The sequence below is a fragment of the Thamnophis sirtalis genome, unplaced genomic scaffold (assembly GCF_051295495.1).
Source record: "Thamnophis sirtalis isolate CommonGarterSnake01/CBP01778 unplaced genomic scaffold, rThaSir2_p1.2 scaffold_13, whole genome shotgun sequence".
Classification (NCBI taxonomy): domain Eukaryota; kingdom Metazoa; phylum Chordata; class Lepidosauria; order Squamata; family Natricidae; genus Thamnophis; species Thamnophis sirtalis.
Genome location: NW_028261393.1, coordinates 6825627 through 6836288, shown reverse-complemented (window position 1 = coordinate 6836288; position 10662 = coordinate 6825627). Strand labels below are relative to the sequence as shown.

Sequence of the window (10662 nt, the reverse complement as noted above, 5' to 3'; positions counted from 1 at the left end):
CTCACCTTATGATGCTGATGTCCCGCTGTGATGATGATGTCCCGCCTCCTATGACACACGGCACAGTGATTCCTATCATTGGATCACTGTACCAGAGGAGGTGGGACATCGCTATGTGGCTGCTTGCCATAACAAGGAGGAGGTAGGACATCATTGCAGAGCGGCAGGAGGGGGAGGAAGGGGAATCGTAAGATAGCCCTGCATTACATTAGAACGTGAGGAGGGGGGATGGTGCGGTGCACGCTGCGCGGCAAACTGACACAGAGGGAGGGGAAACTCACAGGGGCGCTGGGCCATTCACGAGCGTCACCCAGCGGCATGGCCCCGCCCCTATTTCTCCTCCATTTCGGGCACATTTTTCACTGACTCGAGTATAAGCCGAGGCGGCTTTTTTCAGCCCAAAAAGTGGGCTGAAAAACTAGGCTTATACTTGAGTATATACAGTATACATTCACATGGTTATTCTTTTTCTTTGCCATTCTTATACTATTGTTATTCCATTTAAAAGATTATCAGGTACAGTTTGGATTGTTTTGTTTATCATCCCTGGCGCCTGTTTTGACACCACCTTATTTTCTCTTTCTTTTCTTTTCTCTCTCCCTTCCTTCTCTACTTCCTTGCTTACTCCTCCCCTTTCCCTACTTTCTTCCTTTACCTCTCCCCTACTCTTACCCTCTCTCTTCCCCTTCCTACCTTCTCTCCTTCTCTTTCTCTCCCATCCTCCCTCCTCTCCTTCTCTTTCTTTCCCTTCCACCCACCTCTCCTTATCTCTTTCTTCTTCCCTTACCTCTCCTCCACTCTTCCTCTTCCTTTCCTACTATTCTTCTCTTTCTCTTCTTTCCACCCTCCTCTCCCTTCCCTTCCTTCATCCTTCCCTTCTCTACATCCTTCCTCCTCTCCTTCCTTCTTCCCTCCCTTTCTTTTTCTATTGTTATAGTTGTCTCTTTCAAATCTCAATTTGTGTTTTCTTGTGGATGATATTTCCACAAACCCATATAGTTTCATATCATTTCCTTTTTTTCTCTTTCATTCTACAATCTACATACCCGCAATCATCCTGAATTGATTTCACCATTCTTAACCTTCTTATTTTATTAATCATCTGGGCTCTTTTTTTTTTTTTGGTGCATTCAGTCCATTCAAATTTATCGAGGTAATTGTTGTTTCTGAACCATCTTTAACTGTGGTTGTTTTTTTTACTTCTAGTTTGTATCTGACTTTTCTCTCATGTGCATTCCTTCTCTGCTCTCTCTCTTTCTTGCCTGTATTCTTCTCTCCTGTTTCTTTCATTATGTTCTAATATTTCTTCCTCTTGACCTCTTCTATATTCCCTATCTTATATTTTTCTCCTTGCCAAGATACTAGAACCCCTTCTGGTACCAATCATCTGTACATTATTCTGTTTTTATTTAACTGGTTTGTTAAAAATTGATACTGCCTACGTTGTTCCTGAATTCTTCATGGAATCTGTTTGAGCGTGATCAACTCTTTTCCCTGTAGTGTGATTGTCTCTTCTCTGATTTTTTTGTATACTTCATCTCTCATTGTTTTCTTAGCAAATCTTACATGCACTTCTCTCAGGAGTCTATGTCTTCTGGCATAATTAGTATGCACCCTATAAGCTTCATCAATGCCACCTCCAATGTTCCCCCTAATTTTTTTCTGTGTGCAGAAAAGTATAGTGTTTGAGCGGCACATTTTCATGTCTGAGCACCTGAATTTTTTTCACAGATGTTTCACAGAGCAATTGATTTATAGGATCTGAATTGGAATGGAGAAAAATGGTTGTGTGTGTGTGTGTGTGTGTGTGTGTGTGTGTGTTTGAGTGTAAGGGAACTGTGCCTATTTAGGAAAGAAGGTAAATTATTGCAAACATGATCAGTCAAAGATAAGTATGGGGACAGGTTGGGCAGTAGAGAGAAAGTGATAAAAGAGTAGGAGAGAGGAAGAGAGGAAGAAAAAAGAGGGAAGAGAGACAGAAAGAGACAGAGAAGGAGAGAGAAAGTGACAGAAGAATGGGAAAAAAGGAGAGAGAAAGAGAGACAAAGAGAAAGGATGAGACACAGAGAGGAGAGAGAAGGGAGAAGGAGAAAGAAAGTGACAGAAGAATGGAAAAAAGAGAGAAAGAGAAGAGAGACAAAGAGAAAGAGGATGAGAGAGACAGAGAGAGAAGAGAGGAAGAGGAAAGAGGAAGAGAGAACATCTCATTTCAACCCTGAGGTGCAAATATTCTCTTTGATTGGTAATTTTATTTATCCATTTACTATCCAATACTCTCATTCCTCCTTAAGTTCATCAAGAATTTCTTTCTTTTTATTGAATTTATCACAATACCTTGAGAACAACTTTTTCAGCACAGCTTTACAGCTATTTAAAATATATAGAAATTTAGGTCACGTTTTCAGAACATTAGTCTACTATTTATAAGTCACTAAGTCAAAGAAACAGAATTCAGAAAGTTGGCTTCCCTTTTTGTAATTGCCTATTGCCTGCTTAACTTTTTACCTACATTTTTGATAACTGATATTCACTGTTGACCCAAGAAGCCCATCGTAGAAAGAAACCCTCCATATGAACTTGGTTTGGTTTCCATGGAATGAAGTTTGGTCTTTTTCTCAACCATACAGTAGCATATTCTTTCTAAGGAGGATATAATCAAGATAGTCCATAATTGCGTACCAATCTAACAGTATGGCAATTGACAATCTCTTTATATTTCAACTCTAACTCTTTCAGTCTTAAAGGTTTGGTGAGGAGAAATCCAAAAATTCTTTTAAAGAGGAAAAAAATGCTTGCAGAATTGCACCCATGGAGACATGTATATATGCACAACACACAGAGGAACAAACTTAACAGAGTGCTAAGTCTGCCCACCAACTAACACGAGAGAGAGAGAGAGAGAGAGAGAGAGAGAGAGAGAGAGAGAGAGAGAGAGAGAGAGAGAGAGAGAGAGAGAGAGAGAGAGAGAGAGAGAGAGAGAGAGAGAGAGAGAGAATCCCTCCTTCCTTCAGCCCAACACTCTCGCTGGCATCCAGGCCAGATGAGAGGGATTACAGAGGGTCTCCTAGAGTCTAGGGCAGCGAGTCATTCGATGGGAAAGTTGCCTCTTGGAAGGAATGACCCGGATGGCTTCCGCTTTCGATCTGCCGCCCAAAGACTGAATGGAGAAGAAAAGAGGCAGGTGAGACGAAGCAGGAGAGATGAAGCGGGAGCCAATCCGAGTCATTCTTTCCAAGAGACAACTTTCCCATCGAATGACTCACTGCCCTAGACTCAAGGAGACCCTCTGCAGTCCCTACCATTTGGCCAGAGAGAGTGTTGGGCTGAAGGAAGGAGGGATACTCTCTCTCTCTCTCTCTCTCTCCCTCCCTCCCTCCCTCCCTCTCTGGCAAATCTGAGCAGCCGCTGCTGGGAGCCCATCCCATGCCTTCTCCCAACCCCCACACCCCTTCTCTGAGCTATTTCCTTTCTGCCTTGTGGACCTAGAACTGATTGCTGTCTCCAGGCGGGCTCTCCTCTCCTATTATGGTGGAAGTCGTCTCACAAAAACCACTGCGCAGCAGTTGGAAACTGCTGCACAGTGTTTTGTTGCCACGTGCGTGGCCACACGGCCGTGCAGCTTAGAGGGAACATTGGCCACCTCTCAATTCTTGTTCTTTTTTTTGAAGAGATTTAATGAGGATTTTAATTACTTTTCCTTTCAGATCTTCCTCCTTCTCTTCCGGTATGTTTTGGAATCTTAGGTAGAATGCAGCTCTTTCATTTTCAAGTTGGATTATTGATAGTTCTAAATCTTTATTAAGTTGTTTATATTCCATTTCCATTTTTCCCATCTTCTGGTCTGATTGTTCTATTTTTTCTTCCATACACTGGATTTTCTGTTCATTGATTGTTAAGGTATTCTGTATCTTTTTAATTTTATCATCTACATTCTTGATAGTTCCTTTCAATTCTCCCATTTCATTTTTTATTTCTTCACGAGATTGGAATCAATTCTTGCTTAACCTAAAGAACCCACTGAGTTACTGGATGATCCCAACAAGCCTCAACCAACTTGTTGGTTCTCCGTTGATGTTGCCTCTTTTGCTATTTCACATTGCAAGTTGCTATTACTCTACCCTGTGTGGGATTTGGTGATCACTCATGTCTTCCATTCCACCCACTGGAGGGAATCAATCCAAAACATCCTACAGGGGAGCCATGCTCCCATAACTATAAAATTCAGTGCCTTCGCTTGTTGGTTTCAGGAGAGCACTGGAGTCACTCTACAGATACAATGGCTGCTGGTCTTGTTCTCTTCTTCTGTCTCATCTCCTCAGTCTTACTGACAGGTGGTGAGTATTGATATTCAACACTGAGATTCTAAAACAGGGGTGTCAAACACTATTTCATTGAGGGCCACAACAAGGTTGTGCTTGACCTTATGGGGGTAGGGGGGCTGGGGTGGTTGTGGCCAGCATGATGTCAATTGTTTCAGAGGCCCGAGTGCTCTACCAGCAAAAACAGATCTCTTGATCTCTGTTTTTGTCTGCGATGGCCTCCTGCAACACTCTTCCAATGAAAATGGAGCTCAGGGTGGACACGTGCAGCCCTGCTGAGCTCCGTTTTCGGATGGGACAGCCTCCTGCAACCTTCTGCCAGTGGAGTGCCAGTCGGCTCTCAGACTCCTGGACACGAAGTGACATCATTATTAAGTTGTATGATGGAAGTTGTGGGGCCAGCGCAATGTGTAAGATGTTCTCAGTAGTGTAATGGGACTGGGTGTTTGTTAATATGATTTATTGGGTTAGGGATTTTTTTTTTGTTTGACTTCACTGTGAGTTGTACCGTGCTGGGGGAGATGCACGCCTCCAGTCTCATTGTACATATGTTGTGCACGTCAACAAAGAATTATTATTATGAAATGGAGCTCAGGAGGGCCGTGCGAGGTCCTCGTGAGCTCCATTTTCGCTGGCAGAGGCACCGCAGGCCAGTCCTTTGCTATTTTCAGGGTGGTCCCATGGGCTAGATCTAAGCACCCCGTAGGCTGGATTCAACCCCTGGGCTTTGAGTTTGACACCCCTGTTCCAGAGAGTTAGTAGAAGGAGGTTTCTTAAATGGATAAAGAGACGTGGATGGAGAAGCATCTTCAGCTCTCTGCTTGTTTTAGCTTTTTAAAGACATGCCCTCAATAAATGAACGAGGAGGTGAATCAGCAACCAGATAGTTGCAGGATGGGAAGGAGGCTAAGAGTTGGTCTTTTGAGTCAGCCTTCACCCCTGCTGCCAGCAGTAAGAGGTCAGCTATTTTCCTGGCCATATTTTGGAGATGCTGTACCTTCTTCTTGTGCTAAGGAATGACTGGTCTGAAGTCTCCAGGCTGACATTTGTACCTAAAGCAAAACTAGAACACAGAGTTTCCCAGCTCCTAATTCAATGTGTTCAACCAAAACACTAAAACGAAAGTCATAGATTATAAACTGTGAATTCTTCATAGTCTCAGGATAATCTGTATTGGTTCTTAATCTGCTGGCACTCAATCAGCTTGTTTAGAAGCCTGATCTCAATCAATAATAAAAAGAATTGTTTAGGAGAACATCTCATCTAAAGAAGAGAATGAAAGATCACATTTCCTATTTAAAAGCTGAGCTAATTTCTGATATCCATGTTTCTCAATCTCTAACCTTCGAAGTTTCAAATGCGTGCTAGAAATGAATACACACCGAGAAATAATTGTTATTATTTTTGAAGTCTACACAGGGCTTTTAAATAACTATTGCATCGCCTGGTTGGCTCACTGCATGTATAATCATTTTGCTTCTCTCCTCTGCAGTCAGATCTCTAAAATGCCAGACATGTTTTGTCACTAGAGGAGAATGCAGAAACGAGGACATGAAATTGATGGAGTGTGAACAAGACCAAACACATTGCTTTTCCTTGTCTTTCCTTGCTACTTTAAGTGAGTGAAATACCTTTTCAGTTTAGCGGAAAGTCCTTATTACCATCACTTAGGATCTCAAGCATAAAGGAATAATTCAGTTTTCTTGAAGGTGGATTTCATCATTGACTTCAACTAATGGCAACATATTCTGCCAATTTCAGTGGGTTATGCTTACTAGAAACGTTCTGTTGGCAAAAATATTATTTTCTGTTACTCTACATTACATGGAAGGGACACGGTGGCTCAGTGGCTAAGGTGCTGAGCTTGTCGATCAGAAAGGTCGGCAGTTTGGTGGTTCGAATCCTTAGCACCGCATAACAGAGTGAGCTCCTGTTACTTGTCCCAGCTTCTGCCAACCTAGCAGTTCGAAAGCATGTAAAGTGCAAGTAGAAAAATAGGAACCACCTTTGGTGGGAAGGTAACAGTGTTCCATGCGCCTTTGGCGTTTAATCATGCTGGCCACATGAACACAGAGGTGTCTTCGGACAGAGCTGGATCTTCAGCTTTGAAATGGAAATGAGCACGGCCCCCTAGATTTGGGAGTAGCTCACACATATGTGTGAGGGGAAACTTTACTGTACGTGAAAAAGACTGGGAGAAAAGTGGTAAGAGAAAGAAAGGGATCCAATATTCATTTAAAGGTGCAGAATAGTTTCCAGAAGTTCACCAGTCAAAATTAACTCTTCCTCCTTACCTGAAATAAATGGAGAAAACCATCTCCAATTATGCACGGGGTAATTTTGTGCCTTGAAATGACTATTTTTGTGAGTATTCTCTTTCTCCTATTAAGGAAAACCATATAATCTTCTTGTCCAGCAAACATCCATTAACACAAGGGATCTCAAACAAAATATTGAATTGAGCTCAGTGCTTTTTAAACACTGCCTTTATTTTCTTTTTTTCTAAATCCCAGCATTTCATCTCTATTTCATAGCTAGTCCTTCACTCAGTTACACAGCTAAGACTTGTGCAAAGGCTGAGGAATGCAATGACGGCTTTTACAGTATCACCACTGCACAGGGATATTATTATCAAGTGAATATTTTCTGTTGCCAGTCAGACGGTTGCAATGTCCTGCCTCTTTGGTGTAAGTAATTCAACTCAATGTTTATTTGCGTAAGGTAGAGAAGGTTAAAGGTTGGCAGTACTGTGGGCAGGAAGTGAGAAAGCCAGGGGAGCAAATTTGACCCATCTTAAGGAGAAAGCAACATCACCCACCAAACCTGTCTCCAAAGAGATGCAAAGTTTCAATGGAGCAGCAACCTTCAGGGGGTGAGAGGGTGAGGAATAACAGCATAACTGAGTTGGAAGGGACCTTGGAGATCTTCTAGTCCAACCCCTGCTCAAGCAGGTAACCCTACACCATTTCAGACAAATGGTTATCCAATTTCTTCTTTAAAACCGATGAATTAATAAAAGTTCATTTGTTGAGCAAGTCATGGTTGCGTCAACCACAGGTAGTCCTCAACTTACAGGTGAGCATGCACTACCTTCACACATGCGCAGGAACTCCTGAGCATGCACAGGAACGTTCGAGCATGCACAGTCCATCAAAAACAGAATGTGATGATGTCTGGGTGGGTGTCCAGGGCCTCCGGCCATCACCACAACCGGTTCTCCCGAACCAGATAGAATTGGCTGAACAGCACCACTGCTTCAGACTCTTGGATTACAAATCCTACCCCGGCTGGGAATTCTGGAAGCCAGAATGTGAAAGAGATCGTGAAAAGGTTTGCTAAACTTGTGTTGATTGATTCCTACAGTGCCACTCCGTGATGAACTCAGGCCCAATGGATTGGTATGCTCTGGATCATACACAAGACACGGAGATTCTATCCAGCCGGCGCAGCAAATTCTCTGTCTCGGCCAAGAGACCCATTGTGTCAACGTTAATTTTACCATGAATACATGTGAGTGAAATCTTTTATTTTTTAAATCAGAGAAACCATAGAAAGAGAAAAAGGAAGCCCAGGTAATTAAAATTAAATAATTTAAATCTGATAAATTGTGGTGAGGGGATTAAAAATTGTGGGAATCTACATTATTCATGTGGTTTTGAACAGGTAATTGCAATATAGAGTGGGGGTTGGGGGAAGGAACTTGCAGGAATATTACTACTGTTTTCCATATATTTCTCTCCTTAATGCAGATATCCTTAGCAGTGGTGGGATTCAAAATTTTTTGCTATCCGTTCTGTGCGCGTGGCTTGGTGGGCATGGCAGGGGAAGGTTACTGCAAAATCCCCATTTGCTCCCGATCAGCTGGGACTCAGGAGGCAGAGAAGAGATGGGGGCAGGGCCAGTCAGAGGTGGCATTTGCTGGTTCTCCAAACCACTCAAAATCTCCAGTATCGGGTCTCCAGAACTGGTCAGAACTTGCTGAATACCTCCTCTGATCCACAGACATTTTCCCTGCCTTTTGGGTGCAATTTCGTCTGATGTAACTATCCTTACTCTGCTGGAATATACACATTGCAGTAAACAAATTTCCCAAGCAACTGCATTTTTGCACAATATTCATTCTGAGAAAAGAATTTTGGTGTAACCGATAAATATTTCACTGGAACTGAATCTGTATATATATAAAGATTCAGAGAAATACGAAAATGCACTCTCGGTCACAAACCTTCCAGTGGAAAATTAAGTGTGCAAGAGTTCAGCAACATCCTGTGATATATACTATGCCTAGAGTTGAGACAACTAATGGTTAGATAAAAGAAATTTGACTCTGGGACAGAACTGTAACCTGAGTGTCATAAGGGGGGAGCGCAGGGAGGTCGTGCGCAGGTGTGCCACACTCATAATGCAACATGTGACACACCCCCAGTGCACATGCGTGCATGAGAGGTGCGACCCCCCATTTTTTGCATGTTTTTTTGCCCTCCACAGACGCCAAAGGCTTTATAGGAGCCTGGGGAGGGCAAAAACAGCCTCCCCCCCCCCCCCGAGAGACCCTCCAGAGGCTTCAGGGACCTTCAGGAGGCTTCCATGAAGCCTCCGGAGGGCAAAAAACGACCCTATAAGCAAACCGCAATAAAGTCTCAGAGATTCTTATTCTTCCTTTTTCCTCCACAGTTGGAGCTATTGAAGAAAGGGGTATGCTCCGAGGATGCGCAACCCCAGACATATGTTCCTATCCTGCTGGAGAGACAAGCTTGGCCAATGGCCTTGTAACGTACAACATGACGAAGGAGTGTAACACTATTCCACTATCACTTGATCGTGCTTTTCTTCTCAAGTAGTCAGAACATAGCCTTCTGCCTTTGTCTTTCAGGGTTTATAAAAGTGAGAAGGAGATTGGAGCTTCAGAAGTAAGATGTAACAGGGGTTTGGGGTTAAGTATTCTTGAGAGCTTGATAGTAATTTAAAATATGGAGGTGGAGCAGACCTGAGAGGGTTGAAATGCTGTTTTTGGGCCTACTAGCTGAGATGAATGTGGTTTTTCTCTAAACATTCCGTTTTCACTAAATCACAGCAAAAATAAATTGCGGTGTTGAAAGCATCTGTCTCTGTGTATTTTTTTTTTTTTAAGGAGTGCTTGAACACACAGGAGAAGATAGCTTTGATGAACTGGCCATTCTCTCCACTATGTCACCCATAGACTCAATTCAGCTATATCCTTAGCAGTGGTGGGATTCAAATAATTTAACACCTGGTTCTCTGCCCTAATGACCATCTGGGTAGGTGGGGGCTTGGTGGTCATGTGACTGGGTGGGCATGGCCAACTCAAGGTCACTCATGTCAATGGGCGCTTGGTCTTAGCTGTTGCAATGTAATAAGGGTTAACCGGAGAGGCAGATTCTGTAAGCAGGGCAATCAAAATTAGGCTAGAAACAACACCAGAAGGTCTCCTTCCTGCCTTCCTTACAGGATTAGCCCTGTAAAGTGGAAAAAAAAACAAAAGGAGATTTCTTCCAACAATCGGTTCTCTGAACTACTTAGAAAGTTACCAAGCGGTTCTCCCGAATAGGTGCAAACTGCTTGAATCCCATCACTGCAGCAGAGGCACATTTCTAATGTGTCCTCTCTTCTCATTTGGTGGCCGGAGAATTTGAGCTTCAGCTTCAGGATCTGTCCTTCCAAGGACAGGGTTGATGTCCTTTTGGAATAGATCTATTACTGACCTACAGAAATCCCCATTAAACCATTGCAAAAACACCATACAAGTTTAATCTCCATCCCTGATAAAGTCGAACATCCCACACCAACCTCCTCCTTTCTCTTCCAATAAAAGAAGCTGGGTTGGCCAAGACCTCCAGTGAATACTTGAGTAGTGGTTATGGTCCTATGATGTTTATCAACGAATCAAAACAAAATAATATCCTTCATCATCACCACTGACCCACCTTGGACATGTTGGCACATAGCAAGCATCCTCTTACTCCCCTTTCTGAAATAAAATAAAATAAAAGAGGAGGGAGATATTTCCTCTTCAACCCCCGACTTATGATTGGAACTGATTCTTGCTTAACCTAAAGAACCCACTGAGTTACTGGATGGATCCCAACGAGCCTCAACCAATTTGTTGGTTCTCCATTGATATTGCCCCTTTGGCTATTTCACATTGCAAGTTGCTATTACTCTACCCTGTGTGGGATTTGGCGATCACTCATGTCTTCCATTCCACCCACTGGAGGGAATCAATCCAAAACATCCTACAGGGGAGCCATGCTCCCATAACTATAAAATTCAGTCCCTTCGCTTGTTGGTTTCAGGAGAGCACTGGAGTCACTCTGCAGATACA

At 43.0% G+C, this 10662-nt stretch overlaps 1 protein-coding gene across 1 annotated transcript; it reads left to right on the top strand.

Moving 5' to 3' along the window:
• Window positions 1-4276: 4276 nt before the first annotated feature.
• Window positions 4277-9160, top strand: LOC148042946 (phospholipase A2 inhibitor and Ly6/PLAUR domain-containing protein-like). Its single transcript, XM_087727980.1, has 5 exons — window positions 4277-4334; window positions 5812-5937; window positions 6854-7006; window positions 7683-7829; window positions 8994-9160. Exons 1-5 carry the CDS (start codon window positions 4277-4279, stop codon window positions 9158-9160), a joined length of 651 nt encoding a protein of 216 aa, XP_087584106.1.
• Window positions 9161-10662: the final 1502 nt, after the last annotated feature.

Coding starts and splice junctions, on each gene's coding strand:
- LOC148042946 (XM_087727980.1), top strand. CDS start 4,277: ATGGCTGCTGGTCTTGTTCTCTTCTTCTGTCTCATCTCCTCAGTCTTA. Junction 4,335..5,811: donor CTCAGTCTTACTGACAGGTG/GTGAGTATTGAT, acceptor TCTCCTCTGCAG/TCAGATCTCTAAAATGCCAG. Junction 7,007..7,682: donor CAATGTCCTGCCTCTTTGGT/GTAAGTAATTCA, acceptor TGATTCCTACAG/TGCCACTCCGTGATGAACTC.